The 20,720-nt window shown below is 38.5% G+C and overlaps 1 protein-coding gene across 1 annotated transcript in view; it reads left to right on the plus strand.

Annotated features, from left to right (window-relative positions):
• Positions 1-3,233: 3,233 nt before the first annotated feature.
• Positions 3,234-20,720, plus strand: part of LOC141575467 (early endosome antigen 1-like) — a 64,549-nt gene continuing 47,062 nt past the window's right edge. The window contains 1 exon segment of the mRNA XM_074354716.1: positions 3,234-3,424. Coding sequence (XP_074210817.1) covers positions 3,401-3,424 — 24 coding nt within the window. The 5' untranslated portion in view covers positions 3,234-3,400.

Consider the following 20,720-nt stretch of genomic DNA (forward strand, 5'->3'; position numbering starts at 1 on the left):
GATTTATTTCTAAGGTGTTGTTGTTGTTGTTGTTTTGTTTTGTTTTGTTTTGTTTTGTTTTGTTTTGTTTTTTGAAGAAAATGCAAGGTAAGAGAGTGAAACAACTGTAGATGTAAAAGCCATTTTGGAGATCTAGAGAAAGATGACAGGAAGAAAGTATAACAGGACTGCTGGTGGAGAGTGTTGAGTGCCTGTCTGAGATCTGTAACTATTAATATAAAGTAAGCCCAATAGCCCCAGTTGCATATGTGTATCTCTAGTGATATTCAGCTACCCCTGTGCAGCACAGAGTAGGTGGGAAGTTGAGCTTGGGTTCTGCTAGATGAAAACAATGGAGGAAGAGAGAGCTGAAGAAGTTAAGCATATTTGTATAGTATGTGTGGGGGTGCTATAAAGTTGGATGATAGGTTTTAAGCTGGGTTTTGATGGAAATGAGGATGCCAGGGAAATGACTGATCGTAAGAAAGAAGGGCCAATGGACTGGAGGTCTTGATGGAGTCAAATAATTGATGGAATATTAATGTAAGAGAGGTAAATGGTTAGGAATTAGTGGCCAGACAGGGTAAGCAGGACTGTTTTGTATGGGAAGCCGGTAGATTAGTGGAGGATATTCTTACATGATTATGTCTCACCCACTTGTTTTCTTTTGGGGTAATTAAGTTCTCCATTATATTATTTTAGTGATGGGATTATCATAAACTGCAGGGGAGCACACAGATTTTGAATAACCCATCTAGCTAAGCAGTAGATGAGGGTCTATTATATTAGTCAAAAGATTCCACTGGAGAATTCCAGTAGAGAAGGCCTTAGCATGTGACATTAATAAGCAGATTTAAACTAAATTAATTTTTGAAAAACAAAAAAGTAGAAGCAAATGTCAGTTTAAATGGAAAAACTGTTTCATTTCTCTACTTAGAACACTCATGGCACCAAATGTGTGTAGTTTTTTTCTCCATACTAAGCAATTCTCCAATTCTCTGGACACCAAATGGGCATCCTACAATTTAATTCAATTCTGGCAATAACTTCACAGAGTTAGCACAGATCCCACCAAGAATGGCTCAGGTTAAGGACTTGGTCCCACCAAGAATGCCCTCTACTTCAGACACCAGTTGAAAGTCCCAGGTTGTTGCCTATACTTTGGACCTACTGGCTAATAAATTGGGGGTTCCAACAACATCCTCCCCGGGTTTGATAATTTGCTATAATGTCTCACAGAACTCACAGAAATACTTTACTTTCTATTACTGGTTTATTACAAAGGGTACAACTCAGGAACAGCCAAACGGAAGATGCGTATGGCAAGGTATGGGAGAAGGGGTGCAGAGCTTCCCTCTTTTCTCTGGACATATTACTCTCCTAGCATCTTTACATTCATCAATCTGGAAGCTCTCTAAATCTCATTATGTAGGGTTTTTATGGAGGTTCCATTACAGGCATGATTGATTATATCTTCAGCCATTGGTGATTAACTTTTTCAGCCTGTCTTCTCTCCTTGAGGTGGGGTGGTGGGGGGTGGGACTGAAAATTCCAACCTTCTAATCTTGCTTTAGTCTTTCTAGAGATCAGCCTAAAGCTAATGACTCTAACCACTCATCATTTCATTAGCATACAAAAAGACACGCAGCACTGTGGGATTCCAAGGGTCTTAGATGCTCTGGTGTCAGGAAACAGGGTCAAAGATTAAATACTAGAACAAAAGATGTTCTTAACATCCTGTCTGGATATCACTCAGGGGTAGAGACTAAATATATGTTTATTGTGTCATACAGTTTTATCACCCTGTGTTCTTAAAAATATTTCTCAGTGTCTGAAAATAAAGCACCTGTGTCTGGAAAGATCAAAGAGTATGTGATTTTCTATGTTTCTCTAGAAGTATTTAAGTGCACTATTATCAATAGTGATTAATAATGTATTAGTTACAGGCATGACTTTTGCTGCACTATAGACAGACACGGATACAGACACACATAGTAAAAAAAACATGTTTGGGATAGAAACAACATATTACATCATAAAATACACTTTACAAAATACTTTTACATGGACTCATTTGAAAATATTTGTTGCATCTTTTCAAAAGATCAAAATTATATCCTAATAAGCATTCCATTAGACATTCCAGTAGGCATTCCACTCATTGTTTGATAGACTTCAAATTCCCCCACCCCAGCAAGGTTAGTTACCTTATTTCCCCTGCCTCCTTCCCCGTTTAAACAATATTAAAGGCTTTTCTCCGCTCCCCGACCCTCACCGGGGGTAAAAGTCGAACTTCTTAGCTTGTGATTACTGGCAGAATGATACGATTCTGGAGCTGTGGTTTTTGAACTTAAATGATGACATCGTGCTTGGAAGTCAGTTCCAAGTCCACTTCCGAGTCCACGTCCTTGTTTTGGCACACTGTTTCTCTGTGACCTCATTTTTCTTAATCTACGAAACAGACACATTAATGTCGATTCACTTCACACATCTATTATCAGAAGAGGATTTAAAATTCCTTGGACAAGCATGGGCTTTAGATAGTGCAACACGTTAGCGGTATCAGTGCATTAAACATTGTCGCTATAGTCCAAAAAGGACGACCCCAAACTTCTTTTACCAACTCAAATTCCAATATCTTCCTACCCTTTTTTCCGATTCTTTACTTTTCTTTTGGCTGAAATTAGAAACAGGAAGGGAGTAGGAAAAGGAACGAGGGGTTGGACCAGGAGAGGGAAGCCCAACAGTCTGGTTAATAGTGTCTGCGATTCTCTCCTTTCCTTCCACCCAGGGGCTAAGCGCTTCCAGCAGAAATGACGGTGTAGTCCGAACAGTCAAGGCCAGGATCACATTGACAAATTTTACAGAGCAATGTGAGGTGCCGTCGCAGGTACCCGCCCCGAGACCCTCTTTCCGTCGCGGTCAGGGTCCCCCAAGCCCCCCTTTCGGGTACGCGGTCTGCGCGCGGTCGCGTCCTCTGACGGAGCGCAGGCGTGCGCCCGGCGGCCGCGGCGTTCCCCAGCCCGCCGGAAGGAGCGGCGGGGCCAGCGTCCCGCCGCCTGTCCGTCACGCAACCGCCCACGCCGCCGCCGCTTCCGATTGGCTACAGGCGCGGGCCAGGCCCCTTGCAGCCCCGCCCACCGCGGATGGACAGGCCTAGGGGGCGGGGCGGCGGAGGCGGGCGGGTCCGCCCAGCTGTCAGTTACAGGGGCGGCCCGGCGGGCGGGCGCTCGCTGGCTATCTCGTCGCTCGCTCGCGCGCTCTCCCTCTCGCCGCCTGTGGGGAAGTCTGGGCCGCCTGAGCGACCTCCTCCCCGGGCCCCTTCTGGCTCAGTCCCTCCCGCCCGCGCACCCGCAAGTAGTGGGTGGCCCCGCGGGGGGTCCGGAGAGTCACCGCGGCGGCACCGGGTGGTGTTTAAACCATGTTAAGGAGGATTTTACAGAGGGTAAGAGAGTGAAACCGTCTTTCCAGGAGCACGTGAGCGGGAGAGCCCGAGCCCAGAGGCCGAAGAAGCCGCCGCGCCGCCGCGCTGAGGAGCCGAGGTGGTGGCGCGGACGCCCCCTCCTCAGCGCATTTCCTTTCTCTAGGCCCCGCAGCCCAGGCAGCGATTAGGCCTCGGTCGTCTGCTCCGGGGCCGGGCCGCGGGGGCGGGGGCAGGGGCGGGCGGGCCGGTGGGGCGGCGGCGGCGGCGGCGGCTGCGGCGGCGAGGGGGCAGGCCGAGGCCGGGGCCGGGGCCGGCGCCCGGTTCCCCGCCGCCCTGCGCGTCCAGGCCCGGGACCCGCTCCCTCGCGGGCTGTCAGTGAGAGCGGGCGGCGGGGCGGGAGGGTGGAGCCAGCGCGTTCCTTCTAGATCCTGGAACGGTGGTGAAAATGGAGTTAGTGCCCTGGGGACTGGCCGACCAGCCGCCCTCCGGTCTGGAGAACGCCCCGTGGGAGATCGCGGGAGGCTAGCTGGGCTCTTTCCCCAGCCTCCCCGCCCAGCTTGCCCCCCAATTTTACACGACACACACCTGCCACACACGGCTTGATTTTCTCGTCTAGACAACCCTGCAGGGTAATGTGGTGAAACCCGGCCTAGCGTCGGTCCAATCGTGGTACGGACACTTATTGGCAAAGTTAGCTGCAAAGGAAGGTATTACTGTTGGAAACTTTTTTCCCCCGATTGAAAGTGCGTTTCCCCCTCCCAGCCCAGTATGTTTTTTGAGCCATCCAAGAATAAATCCGCTGTAAGCTTTGTCTAGCGGCATACACTTACTCCTTTACTTTCTGCCAGTGCTATCTGTTTGAAACCTGGAAAAACCTTAAGACGTAAAGATTAGAGCATTGGAAAGCTGTAGGTGTACTGTTTAGGAATCAGTTCCTAGAATAACAAAATCCTTGTAAGAGTTACTGTACGCAAGTTTTTGTTTTGGATCGCCCCCCCAACTTATTTTTGATACTGATAGGGTGCAACAAAATAGAAATGATTGAAAAGTTGGCGGCCAACCTAATAATTCGTTACTGAGGGAGTAGGATAAGTAGTTCAAAGGACAGAAGGAATTAGTGATTTTGTAGTATTCAGTCAAAGAATGTACCAAAGAGAGTTGAGTCATCCACTATATAGAAAGGGAGTGTCCTTGCGCCTGCATAGCTTCGTGAAATGTTCGTCATGTGAAACTTGGTCATCTATCAAGGGGAAAAATAGTTAACTTCTGAATCTGCTACCCTGTATTGACATTTGATGATTTATTTTTTTACAGTGTTTTGTCAGAGGTTTTTGAAACCTCGATAAATGGTGATTTTGGCAGCAGTAAAGTCATGCATACCCTTTACTGTGGCCATCAGTTCCTGTGTTCAACAGTAGACATCTGTGCATGATTTACTTGCAGTACTTAAGAGATTTTTCTTTTATCAGACCTAAAGGAGCTGATTAATTACCTCATGCCTCAGATTGTGTTTCTTTCACACAGTTCACAGCTGAAAATTAGTTTGCTTGTGGTTTGCTTTAAAGTGTATACATAAAACAAAGTGTTTTCTGACTTAGGAGTAGCTTCCAGTAGTTATAGATTAGCCTTCAGAAAGATGCTTTCCAGTGCTCTTGGTTTAATGTTGTTAAGCATTACGATGATTAAAGATAACTTTTAGTGTTGGGGCATACACAGTAACAGCTACCGAAGTTTCAGTTGAAACTACAAAATTGGAATTCATGCTGGTCATTGCTGAGATGTGAAAAGGAATCATCATATATGAATAAGTGAGTTGACAACTGAGTTTTTTTTTAAGATTTTTTTATTTACCTACTTTTTGGGGGGGTGGTAATTAGGTTTATTTATTTATTTAATGAATGTATTGGGGATTGAACCCACAACCTCGTGCATGCTAAGCGCTCGCTCTACCACTGAGCTACACGTGCCCCGCCCCCACTTGACAACTGAGTTTCTTAATCAAGGCGCTATTGACATTTGTGACTGGATAGTTCTTTGTTGTAGGGGGCTGTCCTTTGCATTGTAAGTTGTTTAGCAGCATCCCTGTCTTCTATTCAGTAGATGCCAGTAGCACCCCCAAAATCTCCACCCTCCTATTGTGACAACCAAAAAAAAAAATCTAAACACTTTACCAGCTGTCACCTAGTAGCAGAATTGCCCTGGTTGAGAACCAATGTATTAAATTTATATACGCCTTTATGGGAAAGTTTCAGCTGTTTCTCATAGTTAATTACTTAACTTTCTTTTTTTAGTGTCCTTATATTAAGGATCAGTAAATGCAAGGCACCTGCTAGGAGTTGAGGTTAAATACTATCTGGGCCCTCCCTTTAGTATTCACAGCTGGTTGGTGAAGTGAACATTTAAAAGTAATGACAGTGCTTTGTAATACAGGAATGAATAGTGTCTGGGAGGGTTTTGGGGCAATCAGGAAAACTTCAGGGAGGAGGTTATATTTGCAACTCAAAAGAAGGGAGGGCCTGTCAGTCAGAGGAAACTGCAAATGCCAGGGCAATAAGTTAGAAAAGGGGGAGGTAATGTAAAGAGGAATGTGAACAATTAAGTATAGAAGGTGAAATGATGTGCAGAAATTAATGGGAAATGAGGCTGCAGAGGTAGCTCAGACCAGTTCCTGAGACAACCTAGAGTCCCTTGGCAGGCGTTCCGCTTTTGCCTTACAGGTGGGTCAGTGTTAACTCTCAGCATTTGGATAAAGCCTTGAAGAAATCTTGTAAATGGAATTAACTAGTGTTAACTCCACAGGTGGTATTTACTAACAAAGATAACTTGAATCTTTGAATTATGTAACATGGCAACCATTTTATTTTACCCCACCCTGATAATCTTACTTCTCAGCAGAGATAATAAGATATAAGATTAAAACTAAAACTGCTGATTTACAGGTTTATCTGAAATGGTCTCCATGCTTTGAAATTAAGTCGCATACCTTTAATATTCTGTTTTTATGTGGCCTTTTCATTTTAACTGCTATAATTTTCTTCTCAATAGTGTCCTTTAAATAGCATTTTTGAAAGAAGAGACAGATGATGTGCTTAGAATCAATTATAACAGTCTTTGAACATCACCAATAAGGTCCCAGGGTACTGTATAGAAAATTTAGTTTCTGGTTTTTCTTTTTTTCCCATTAGCTACTAAAAGGTGTTTCTTTGAGGCTTGAGTGAAAAAAAAAAATTGAGGTATGTATTGACTATTTTGCTTAATAGGCCTTGAAGAGAAATGTGAATTTAAAGTGCTTCATGGTTGGAAAGACTATCAGCATTTAGTACTTTAGGCAGTTTATAAACTTTATTGCTGTTTCTTTCTTAAGGATCTTACTGTGATTTAACATTAGTGTATTAGATTGCCTTTTACTAGTGTATGTCAATAATGTTAAAGAAAAAGATGGATTTAATTTTAGAATTGTGAAAATAGAACATTTCTCTTTTGGTTAACAGGTCTCTCTCTCTGATTTTAAAAATGAGGAAGTAGGAACTGAGAGATTAAGTGATTTATCTAAGGCAACACAGTATATTGTAGTAGTAGTAGTCAAAACTGAGACTACTACTGTCAAACCATTTCCCTGTTTCTGGCACCTTGTTACCCTTTCTTTCACTACTCAACTGATTTGGTTAGCACTATGCCACTCACCCTGGAAAATATGGGACCTAATTTCTCCCTCAGGGAACTTACATAAGTTAGTGCCAAAGTAAATGATACAGACAGCGAAGGCTGTAGTAGTACAGAGGAGGAATGATCAGAATGAACTTGTGTGAGTGGGGAGTCTCCTTGATGAAAATGGGCATGAGATTTGAAGAATGTGATTAGAAGAGGAAGAGAATTACTTTGATTCTAGGAAAGAGTTACAGTATAAACAAAAACTCAGAGATGGGAATGAGTTCATTCTTCCTGCTCTCCTTCCTTCCTTTGCATATTGCTTTTCAATAAACAGATGTTTATAACACTGGATATGTGCTCCATGGATACTGGAGATACCACAGTGAATAAAATACAGTATCTGTAAGTAGCTTAAAACCAAGTGACTTAGAGATAGAGGTCTGTTTAGAGCAGAAAGAAATTGAGAGAAACTTTCAAAGATAGTCTTGACACCTTATTGTGGAGATTCTTGATTGTCTAGCTCAGCCCTGTCCAATGCAAACGAGTCACATATGTAATTTAAAGCTTCTAGTAGCCACATTTAAAAAAATAAAAAGTGAAATTAATTTTTGAAATGTATTTCATTTGACCCAATATATCTAAAATATTTCAACATACAATCAATATAAAAGTGATATAGTGAGTTGTCTTAAAAATTATTAATGAGTTTTTTTTTTAATCGTATTACGTCTTTGAAATCTGGTTTGTATTTTGTACTAACAGCACACCTGACTTTGGACTAACTGTATTTGAACTGTTCAATAACCTCTTGTAGGTAGTGGCTACTGTATTGGACAGTGCAGGTCTGCTTGAATACATGTATTATATAATTTTTAGCTTTTTATTTGGAACTAATTTCAAACTTACAATAAGTTACAAGAATAATACAAGAAACAGCTGTATACTCTATCTAGATTTACTTATTGTTACTATTTTATCCTATTTACTTTATTATTTGCCCACTTTCTTCTCTTCTATCCTTTTCTCTCCTATTTTCTCTCTCTCTGTGTGTAATTTTCTTTTTCCCCTGAATCAGTTAAGGATCAGTTATGGTTCTTTACCTCTGAATGCTTCAATGAAGAGTAGGGATATTCTGTTACATAGACACAGTATAGTTGTCAACTTCATGAAGTTATGTTGATTCAGTTTACTATTCATAATTGCATTTTTTTTTCAATTGATCTGATGTCTTTGTAGGATTTCCCCCTCACCAGTATAGGGTCCAATTTGGGTTAATGTAGTTGTTCTGTTGCTTTAGCTTCTTTTAGTCTGGAAAATTTCCACAGTATTTCTTGGTAATTTATGACATTTTTGAAGAATACAGATACTGTCCTGCTTTTTTTTTTTTTCCTGCAGTGTTCCTCATGTTGTGTTTGTCTGACATTTTCTTCTGATTAGGTTGAGATTATGCATTCTTGATCAGAAGTTGGCCAAGAAGTTGTGTCCTTCTCTGGTTATGACACCTGGAGGTCCATGAAGTCTTTTGGTCCTTCATAGGTGATGTTAATATTGATTACCTTGTCAAAGATCAAGGTGTAGCCCAATTTTTTGACAGTATGATAATGATTATTTTTCTTCCTTTGCAGTTAATAGGCAGATACTTATGAGAACATGCAAATATCTTGCTCTTTATCAAGAATTTTCCCTATATTTACCATTCATTGTTGATTCTTGCTAGATCTAATTTTTATTATAGTGACTGCAAACTGATGATTTTCCCACTCCAGCACTCCTTATGTATTTACCAATTGGTCCTTGGCCTCCCCTGCCTCCTCTGTCTCCCTCCCTCCCTCCCTCCCTTCCTACACCTACCTACCTACCTTCCTTTCCTCTTTCCTTCCTGTTGGTATGGACTCATAATTTCATTTTTAAAAAGTGGTTCATAACTCATCACTGTACTTAATTATTTTGGTGCTCAAATTGTCCCAAATGTGAACAGTGGGAGCCCCTTCAGGTGGCTCCAGTGTTCTTTGATGTGCCCCTGACAGTTTTTTGAATTGTTCCTTACTTTCTGGTGTAAATTTCTAGGTATTCCAAGCTTATCCATTATCTACCCTTTCCCAGCCCTGAAATTAGCTGTTTCTCTGAGGAACCCTGTTCCTTTTAATGGGGAATAGCATTAAAGACTAAGGTCTGGGGTGGCTTTCTTATTTATTTTTTTCAGGAGACAAGTCTGACATTTTGAACTTCATCCTATAGGCATTAGGAAATTAAAAGGATTTATTTATTAAGCAGTGAAATTGGTATGTAGGAGAGAACAATTCTCCTCTACCCTTTTTGGGTCTCTGGCTGGGCCTAATAATCAGACTCATCTAAGGCAGATTAACAGGAGAAAAAGCATACACATTTCATTAAATTTTTACATGTACATGGGAGCCTTCACATGAGAATGAAGACCTGAAGACGTGACCAGAGCAGGAAACACTTACACCTTTTAGACAAAGAAACAAGATTTGTGAAGAACTGACAAGACAAAGGGTTTTGGGTTGAGAAACTAAATGGTGAAGAATTAACTAGGAAGATAAGTGTTAGTTTAACAAGGTTTGTTTGTACAGATTTCTCAGCCCCCACATCCTCTGCCCCTAGTGATGAGAACGTCTTTCCTCCTGGTACAGTTAGAGTGACTTTCACATGGGAGTTTTATCTCCTGCCTTCAGGAAGAAATGAGGGTCAGAGTGTTCTTGCACCTGCTCTTTCTTAAATGCCTTTAATTAAAAATAATCAGTATGCCAAAGTGGCATATTTTGGGGTGACATATTCTGGTTTCCTTCAGGCACACAATAGGAGGTAATATTTATTGAATGAGTATTGAAGGTTTTAGGAAGATTAATTTATTGGTGTTGCATGTGATATATTAAAACCATAGGAGGGTATAAGCAGAGATCAGATGAGATTGATTTTAATATTTTAGGCACTAAGTAATTATGACTTGCATAAGGTTGATGTCAATGTGAGCAGGAAAAAAAGTGATGAATAGGGAAGACCGTTTGAAAAATATCTACTTCTCATACATCTATTTTGGGCCTACTCTGTGCTGTGGATGCACTGATGAGTAAAACAGACCTGAACCCCATGGAGCTTCATATCCAGGGGAGGACAGAGGAACTTTTAAAAGAATCACATTAAGTGTATGGTCACATCCTCGGGTGAGTGTTAGGAAGGAAAAGCACAGGGAGCCCCAAAAGCTTACAGCAAGAGGGCCTTGATCTAAAGTAAGATATTAGGGAAGGTGTCCCAGATTAGTTACATAATTATTTGATGAAATTATTACTTATTTATTTTTGCAGATACTAACTACTACACATACATAAAATAGATAAACAGCAAGGTTCTATTGTATGGCACAGGGAACTATATCCAATACCTTGTAACAGCCTATGATGAAAAAGAATAAGATAGGAAAGAAAAGATATATATAACTGAATCACCGTGCTGTACACCAGAAATTAACACAGCATTGCAACCCGACTATACTTCAATTAAAAAAAATACGAAACTATAAAAAGTGGAATTTTTTTTCTCACTGTGTAGAATTTATCTTTAGTGTGTTAAGAGTGAAAAAGAGATTAAGATATAAAAGAACTAGGGCTAGAACTGTTTTCATATACTGATGGTCTTTCACTTGAGCTAAAGGGATAGTATAATTAGTGGTTAAGAACCTGAACTCTGGAGCCAGACTGCTTGGGGTGGCATCTGTACTCACTTACTAGCAGGGTAGCTCCGGGCAAGTTACTTCTCAGTTTCTCTTAAAATGGTAATAACAATAGTATCCTTCTCATAGAGTTGTGAGAATTAAATGAATTAATACATGTGAAGATCTTCAAATAGTAACTGGCACATAGTAAGTTTTCTATAAATGTTAGCTGTCGCTAATGTTGATTTTTTGTTATTACATATTCCAGATTTCTTCAGGGAACAGCTTTCTTATCACTCCCTTGTTATTATCATTTATTTTTTAAAAATTCATGTTTATGTGTGTATGTGAAGTTAGTCATTCATTATACTGTTGAACATTTATTCTGTGCTAATTACTATGCTGGGCTGGGAGATTAAAAAGAACTTTTGAGTTTTAATGGGGAAGACATAAATAATTACAAAGCAATGTGATAAGTGTTAATAGATACACAGAGGAAGAGTGTGAACACAAAGAAAAAGCAACTAATTCCGTGGTGAAAGGTGGGGAGACAGGGAATGGAGATTGTTGAAGGTTTGCAGAAGCCAGAGGGACTCAGGCAAGGTGGAGCAAGAGAGAAGGCATTTTTAGAGATAAGGACCAGGCAGATGCCAAAGCACAGAGCAGCCTAGCACAGCATATGGGAATTTGTGGGTATTTCTGCATGTGGATGGGGACAGTTGTGAGATGAGATTGGACAGAATTTTGGACTTTATACAATAGATAATATGGAGCCATGGAAAGTTTCCAAATGATCTAATTTGTAATAAGGAAAACCCTTTAAAATATTTTTCCTAGGTAATCCTTATAAAAAGCAAATCAGGTGAATCAGTTTTCTGTCTAAAATCTATTGGTGACTACTCCGTGCTCACAGAAGATGTCCAGACTCTTTACCGATGACCCATGCAAGGCCCATACTGCTCTGGTTCCTTTACACTTTACAGGCTCGTCTCCAACTACCTCTCTACGTGCACTGACCTTGCCGTCTTCACTAATTGTGTGTCGCACAACTTTCCTGTTCTCTCATCCCCTCATCTCTATAGAACTCTTTATTCTGCTCAGAGTACCCTACCATCATTTGTCCACGTTGCTCAGTTTAGGTGATACTAGGAGTTATTTGCTTGCTTTTTTTCCCTTCTCCCAAAGCACCCCAGACTAATTAAGAGAATGGGCTTTTGAAATTAGACCGTCATTTAAGCCCTGGGCTCTTCCACTCATGAAGGTGAGATATTGTGCAAAATTTCAAGCTCTCTGAGACGCAGTTGCTTTATCTGTAAATTGAGTGTAATATGTACCTTACAGTACTGGGGAAGGATTGAATGAAATAATGTTCACAGATCACTCACCACAGTTCCAGCATTCAGTAAACACTTAGTATGCAGTAGCTGTTACATTACAGAGTTCTGCAAAATTTATTACATTGTTTTTGTGATTTGTTTACCTGACTTCTTCCTTACTAGTTTGAGCTCCTTTAGGGTGGGAATTTTTGTTTTCTTTCTTGGTTTCTTTGTTTTCTTTCTTTCTTTCTCCATTAGTGTATTGTATTTTCAGTACTATATGTTGACTGCTTGGTGGCTGTGTAAAGAGGATGGCTCCATAAAGGGAGAGACCAACAACAGAAAGCAATAGTTATGTATTAGAATCCTTTGGAATCCCCCCAAAAAATGTTCTCAGGTACCTTCATTGAATCAGAATTTCTGGATCTCTGGTTGTCAGTCCAAGGGATGATGAAGACTTGAATTCAGGCAGCGGCTTTGGGGATAGGGAAAGAACAGATTGATTTTCAAGAAATTAAGAGAGAGAATTAATAGGACTTGTTGACTTGTGAATAGTTTTGGTGGAATGGACCAAGGTAAAGAATAGAAGAGGAGGAAGAACAGGTTTGGGGAGGAAAATGAGCGTGAACTAGAGGTGTGGACATCCCTATGGAGTGTTCACCAGGCAGGTGGAAATATAGGTCCAGCACTCAGGAGACAGGTGGAGTCAAGTATTAGATATGTGTGAATGTTGAAAGGTCAAGTCAAATAAGGACTAAGAAGTCCACTGAATGGAACAGTTTGGGCATGTCTAGTTTGGTTTCAGGAGAGTCATAGGGAAAAATGGTTGGCTGGGAAGTAAGGAAATAGAAACAGGGAGCACACACTATTATTCTTCCAAGATATATGGAGAAGAGAAAACTAAAATATTTAATATATAAATGTAATCTGTCATCCTTGGACAGCATCTAACAAATGCTTTTTATTTTTAAGGATTATAAACTTCATTTAATCAGTTTAAGTTGAAAGGATTTATTGTAAGGTTTCAAAGTGATCTAAGAACAAGAACTGCTGTACAGTTGAGTCTCTGGACAGTAGGACCTAGAATGGTGTCAGGGACAGAGGCGGCACTCTTTGTCTCTACAGTCTCATAGACCACTGGCCTTTTGTCTTTGCATCTCCGTGTCCATCCTCCTCACTGCTGCTTACTCAGTGTGCCCAAGACCCCAAATGGCCATCTGACCACATGATTCTACTTGCTTTTCACCTTAGCTTTGCATAGTCTGCTGGCCCAGTGTCTCAATTCCCAAATCCCAAGAGAAGAATCTGAAATGCCCTCCTCATCTTTTCTTTTTAGATCATGTGTAGGTCTCCGGTTGGCCAATAAAAAGTTGTTTTCTCTGGGTCATATGTCCACTGCTGGTTTGATCAACTGAGATTGGGAGTGGAGTGGGGTCATTTGATACTTAGGATTCCTTCTTTTAGGAATTGTGATACATGAAAGACATCTTTTACAGATCATTCTTCTAGAAATAAGCTTTACGGTGGCTCTGAAATAGTGATAATAGCTCTGATTAGGTTCATTTGATTCTAGCTAATTTTCTTACACTGTAGTGTTTTCTTCATACCTTCTGCATGCTCAGAGTCTATAGTCTTTTGAAAGTTCTGCTGGGTTATAATTTTGATTTGCTCAAGCCCCTCCTGTACTCTTACTTTACCTCATGACTGCACTGTGTTTCTATTTAGTACCAGTTTGTGTGGCTAGTTAGTCACTTCTTTTCATAGTTTGCAATTCAGAGGCCTAAGCATGGAGCTCAACAGTAGTTCATTCTTCACATTGGGGTTTGTTTTGCTACTGAACCATTTTATTGGTTGCTAGCTAGCTTGTAAATGGCTACTTTTGGGTCCAGGTGATCACATATGGTCAGTTGTCGATAGACATAGGGTCATACAACCTGGCTGTTTTGGATGAGGGGTCTCAACATGGGCTATGGTAGGGTATCTTACTTTAGGATGGATCCATGGCCATTGCATGCACTATGATTGATTGACATATTTCATACAATAACATGAATAACTTAGTTACATAGATATCTGGTTAAGTGTTCCATGGGCCATAGCGGTAGCTGAAATTGAATAAAAACCACATTTTCTTCATCTCAATTTTTAATATCATGCTATGGCTAAGTTTTACGTAAGTAAAAAAGTTTTTCCAAAGTCTCAGTGATACTTTATTTGGACTTTATTAGCTAATTATCTAAATAATACTTGGAAAATGTTTTAAGAATTCCTGTCTTTATATAGTTCTATGCCAAAATAGACTGTAGTGAGGAATGGATTAAGAGGTAAATCATATAAGTTAGATCTCTGATAAGGAAGTATGGATTTATTTTGTTTGGCAAGACATTTTTCTGATATAACTTTATTGTATCTGTTTGCAACTTCTAAATATTTTAAGCAATTATAAATATTTAAAAATAATAAAAGAATATATTTCTGGTTATGAAAATAAATCATGTACATCATGGAAATCTGAAAAGTTCAGAACAGGAAAATTGAGAAGAAACATAGGGCTTGTAGCATAGGGGGTAGTTTAACACTTTGGAATCAAGTAGAATCCCAGCTCTGTGCATTATTATATCTGTAATCTTAGCTAACAGTTTATGTTAATCTTAGCTTAACAACTTTAACCTTAGTTTTCCCCCTTGGCTAAATGGAAACAATCCCTTTGACTTTATTCAAAGAATTGTTTAATTCTTTGATTAAATAATATAATGTATATAAAGATCTTGATGTTGTACCTGTCATAGAGTTTGTATGTTAGCTATTATTATTGTTAACAGAAAGACATTTCATTTAGCAGACTACACATAGACATTTCTTTAGTATAAAACTAAGGTTTTTTTTTTAATTCTTTTTTTTATTGAAGTGTAGTTGATTTACAATGTTAGTTTCAGATGTATAGCAAAGTGATTCAGTTATACATGTACATACATATATTTTTTTCTAGATTCTTTTCCACTACAGCTCATTATAAGAAATTGAATGTAGTTCTCTGTGCTATACAGTAGGTTCTTGTTTATTTTATGTATTGTAATGTATATTTATTAATTCCAAACTCCTCATCTATCCCTGCTCCTTCCCCCACTGGTAACCACAGTTTGTTTTCTAGGTCTGTGAGTCTAAAACTCAGGTTTCTAGTGTACATGATTTTCAAAGTACAAATGATCTAGGAGAAGGTATTCTGAGCTTTACAGTAAGATTCATGCCTAGGGTTATTCTGGTTTTGTTAAATTTTTGAGTATAAAGGCACCAGAACAAGTAGAGAAATCACTGAATTTGGAATCAAAAAACTTGAGTTCAAGTTCTGAATTCTGCTATCAATGTCATCTTAGGCAAATCATGAACTTCTTTTGGCTTTACTTTCCTTGTCTGTCCAATGAGGGTACCATCTAGGTGATTTCTAAAGTGCTTTTCAGAGTGGAAAATATTAGTTGAAAATTATAAGTACCAGGATTTTGAGTCTGCAGATCATTTGCAACCCCAGAGTAGCATTTTAGGTGTTACTTAACAAATCCTGATCTCTTTTATCCTGTTTCCTAGCATCTTTGCTGAGAAGAAAGCAAGGATTCAGTGGTAAAATTTGATAGCTCATGCAAAGTGACTGTCACAGCACCTGCTACATAGTAGGCTCTAGAAGATAGTAGATCTCTTTTTCTACTGAGTTCCCTCCCCCACCCCCTTTCCCCAATATAAAGCACTTTATGGTTATCTCAAATGCAAGTAAGTTACGTTTGTTGTAGTGGATAGATTTCCCCTCTTCAGGATGGAAACATGTTCTCTTAGTTGCTTGGAATCATGGCTGCCTCACCAAAGTTTATGTCACCTTCCTGGAAGCAGCCTATACTTCATTACTGGTTAATGTAGGGCATACAAAGATTCATCCTCTTGCCTCGATTAGAGACTAATATGAAGGGTCATTCTAGCTTCATGACTCTTAGTCGGACTAACTGAGGCTGCCGTTCCAACTGTGTTATTTGATCAATACTGTTCAGTTTCTCCCTTGGCCCAGTCATGCTCCCCATGTGCCTGCACATGTGTTCTTGAGAGCACTCCCCAATAAACGTTCTGCTTGCAGATTTTAGTCTCAGAATCTGTTTCCTTGGGAGCCTGAATTACGAGTCATCGGCTATTTGGATTGTCTTTCTCAGGGATTATTGTATCATAAAAGATGGTAATATTCAGGATGGATTTTAATTTTATGAATTTTGTTTGAAACTGATGTTTTACATATCTTTTATAAGAAGAATCCACAGCCAGTAGATTAGAATTTTTGTTAAAGATACTGGAGTATTACATGGTAGGTCTTCAAGCACATTCTGGGATTTTGGACATGGCCCACAGATAGTCTGTTCAGGAAATTTTATCATTAGCACCTTTTCCAGTTCCTTCAAGTGATTTTTAGACTTGAAGAATGAAAAGTGGCATCTTCTTAGAACTAGACTGTGAATTCTTATTTTGATGTATTTCTGCATCTGTCTATCAATATTTATTGAATCAAAACACCCTATACTCTAAACTTGCTTAAGATATGTAGATCAATTCTAACTGTGTTAGATATTTTATTATATGTTTGATATTTAAAAATTGTTAGATATTAACAACTTTTATTCTTTTACTTAATATCAAGTTCATTGTATGATGTCTATAAACCCAATTTAGTTACTAGTAGCTTGTCTATAATTAGTTTTGTGTAGTCTCAGTGACTTGGCTGCCTTTTTTTTTCTGATTTAACTGCTTTGAGAGGTAAATTACTTCATGTAACTATTAGTAACCAATAACTAAGTTTGAGTTTTGAAAGTATCCATAAAAAAGCTAAGCATATATAGAGACTGGGAATATATTTGACTTTATATCTGTGTGCATGCTTTTAAGTTAGCCAGGCTAGGGCCCACATGAATCATGGAATATGAATTTTGGAGGCAGAAGGAACCATGATCTTGTTCTGTCCCTGTAATGTGTCATTGAAGAAGCTGAGATTAGAAAGATAAAGTGTCTTGATGGATATCAGAGAGATGGCCAAGAAACATTTGAGATATCAGAGAGAATATTGAATTAGGACTTGGGAAACCTAAGTTTTAATTGCAACTCTCTCATTAATTAGATAGCATAGTGATGTCAGGTAAGCCAGTTATACCTTCTAGGGCTTCATTTCTTCATCTATGAAGTGTTACATTTAGAACATGATTTCTGAGATGTTTTCCAGGTTTTGAATTTTGAATCTAGGTCTTTTCTGAGAGAGGTGCACTTAATAATAATACATTTATCTACTATTTATAGTATATCGACCAAATGCCAGGCACTGACTAAAACAGTTTACACATACTGTTTCATTTAATCCTCACAACAATTCTGTGAGGCTGACATTAACAGTTTCATTTTACAAATGGGAATTTGGGTCTTAGGTTAAATAAATTTATAAAGCTTCTAAGTGGGTAAACTGGAAGTTGATTTCAGGTCTGTGTGACTCCAACCACTATATTCTGAATCACTATTCCTAGATTTAGATGTACTTTTGTTTTTGGAACACTTGACAGGCCCTGCTGAAAATGAGAGCCAATTGCATTTAGATAAGTATATGCTTCTCGCCCCGTTCTCTGGCATAGTGTAGTGTGTCAGTAGGTTAGGCAGGAAAGACTTAGGATGCAGAAGTACATTGTGTGGTGGTGCTTGAGAAATTTTGGAGTGGGCTAGAATCAGGTACAACAGGGGGATATAGCCTTTTAGAAGCCACTTAAAAGACAAATTGAATAGGGATGGTACTTAATTCAGCATTAATACTTTAATAACATAGATGGCTATTTGCATACTCACTGAAGTTGTAGATGGCTCTAAGTTAGGTGGAATTGCTCACATTTCAAAAAAATAGGAATTGTTTTCAGTTGAAAGCTGATATAAGTGAGTTAGGGTTGCATGTGGTATATTTTTAGGGAAGCTTAATATTGTATACGATTTTATGATGGATAGGAAAGCATCTATAGAGTTATAATGGTAGGTCAAGGTCATCTTATGGAAAAGTCTGAGTAAGCCTTCTACATCAGGATTTGATATAGATTGGGATATATTGAGTTTTAAGAAGAAAGTGGAGAAATGAGAAGGAACTCAGGACAAAAAATAATTAGCAAAAATGAATTATGAGAAAAGTTTAAAGGTGTTAGAGTTATAATGGAGATTAGAATGAAGAATATTAGTGGCTATTTTCAAGATTGAAGAGAGAGCAAGCAGGAAAGGACAAGAGACAAATTTTATATGAAGTTTGAAGCTGACAGGAGTTAGGGATTAGGAGTACAGAAGCTATAATATGAAAAGTAGAAGGTCCTTCCCCAGTAATCGTTGCTGATGGTTTCTTGTGTATTTTTCCACAATTTTTATGCATATGTCCATTAACATTATACAGTATAATAATACTCTTCGTATGAGTTGAGTTCTTTTTTCCACTTAATACAATTTGGAGCTCTTTCAGTATTAGCATTTTCAGAATTGTGTCTTATATTATTTGTTTATTTTTAATAACTACATTATACTTCATTATATGGATTATCAAAATTTAATTATTTCCCTATTGAAGGACATTTCATTTGTTTCTAATCTTGCTATTATAAACAACACTGCAGTGAACATGCCTGTACACATAGATAGGTCTCCCTTTAATGAATTTGTCCGCTGCATAATTTCCTAGCAGTGAGCCAGAGAGTATGTACATTTTTTGTATATAGTTACACTCCCACAAATAATGTATGAGAGTGATGGTATTCCAATACCCTTTCTACCAATGAGTATTGTCAAAGATTAAAAAAAAAAAACTTGGTTTTACTCAAATACCCTGAAAACCACATTGACAGTTGTCATTTAGTCTTCTAATCTCTGGTTTAATTTAAAAAGTTAAAAAAGAAACAATGGAAGTAGAATAATGTAAATCTTGGAGTAGTTATATTAATTATTTTTAATGTTTGAAAACTATTGTGTGTAAATTAAACTCAGGTGGACACTTTTATTGTATCCTTACTAGGAATTGTGATGAATACTCACTCTGTATTGGGCTCCTGCCCTCAAAAAGGTTCCTTTTCTCTTTTGAGGAGAAGGTATGACATTATATCTACTGTATCTAATTGTATCTGTTGCTGCATGATAAACCATCCCCAAACTTTGGCTTTGGTTTAAAATCACTATCATTTTGTTTGCTTTAGATTCTGTAGATCAGCATTTTGGGCTAGGCTAAGCTGAGTGATTCTTCTGCTGGTCTCTCTTGGAGTTACTCATACAGCTGGAGATATCTGTGGTTTTGATTGGGATCATAGTCTACTGTGGCTTCACTCAGATTGCTGATTATATTCATTGAGCCACATATGTCCAAGGGTAGTATGGGCTTATATGGTGGCAGAAGAGTTTCCAGCAAGGAGTGAGCAAATCCCATTGTGCAAGCACTTCTCAGATCTTTGCTTTTATCTCATTTGCTACTCTGTCAATAGCCAAGGCAAGTCTGGCCAGCCCAGAGCCCATGTGGGAGAGGATTACACATAAAAATTACAAGGGCATTAAAACATAGGCACAGTTCATTGAGGGTCATTACTATAACAATCTACCAGCACTTTCTTCCTCCTTGTATTATGAGTAAGGGTTACAGGAGAAGTATAAATAAAAGATATAATAGTTTTAAGAACAGAAATATTTCTTATCTAAGGAAAGGTTGTATGATGTTACCAAAGTTGGAAAGACTGATTTCATCGACAGTTGCAAACTGTTGATTTTCTAGATTTTTAACTGACATTTTTCTGTATTAACTGACATTTTTCTGTAAAGAAGTTTTCAGTATCTTTTGGGGCTATTTGGTTGCTGTGAACTTCAGTGTATACTGGATGGGCAGGATAAACGCTTAATTCTTTTCCTTTAATTATGAATTTTCAGAGTAAGAGTTGATACACTACTCTAATAGTGATCACTGAGGCTTGCTTATTTGTCTTTTGACTTTTTCTTTCTTCGAGAAAAGAGAACTCATGGATTTTTAACATATTTCACGAATTCATGGATTTATATATATTTAGTGGGTTTCAGTCATTTGAAGTCAGTGTGATTTTTTTTGATGTGCAGATTGTCCCAGCTGTGGCTAGTGGAAGTACCTTGAAGGTGACTTGTTATTTTGACTGGACCCTAACAGTGTTTGATAGTCTCTTTGCTTTGTGGCATAACAACATGTCCCAGGTTTATCTTATAAAATTTCTCCTCCAGGCTGGAATAATCCATTTCTCCAAAGAGTCCTGGCTCTTTTAAATGGAGAATGCTGTTTAGATAGCGCTGTCTGGACATTTAGAGTGCTCATTGCTTCTCTGTTTTCATTGCTTTTAAGCTTTCAAGACTAGAACTAGGTTATATATACACATATACATATTGATAGATTTGAAAAGCAAAACAAGAGTTCAAATTTAAGATTATAAAATGCTTTTTCCTTATTTGAGTTTATATTTTTAAATTTTATACTGAATATCTTGGTTCTTAACATTAACACAATTTTCATAAATATATACATAAAATAGCTTTAAAATAACAATGTTAATATTGTTAATAAGATTACTGAATATGAATTTTACTTCTTTTTTTAAAGCAATTCTGTTTATCTTTATACTATTGCTCACTAAGGCTA

Source organism: Camelus bactrianus, chromosome 28 (assembly GCF_048773025.1).
Source record: "Camelus bactrianus isolate YW-2024 breed Bactrian camel chromosome 28, ASM4877302v1, whole genome shotgun sequence".
NCBI classification, from domain to species: domain Eukaryota; kingdom Metazoa; phylum Chordata; class Mammalia; order Artiodactyla; family Camelidae; genus Camelus; species Camelus bactrianus.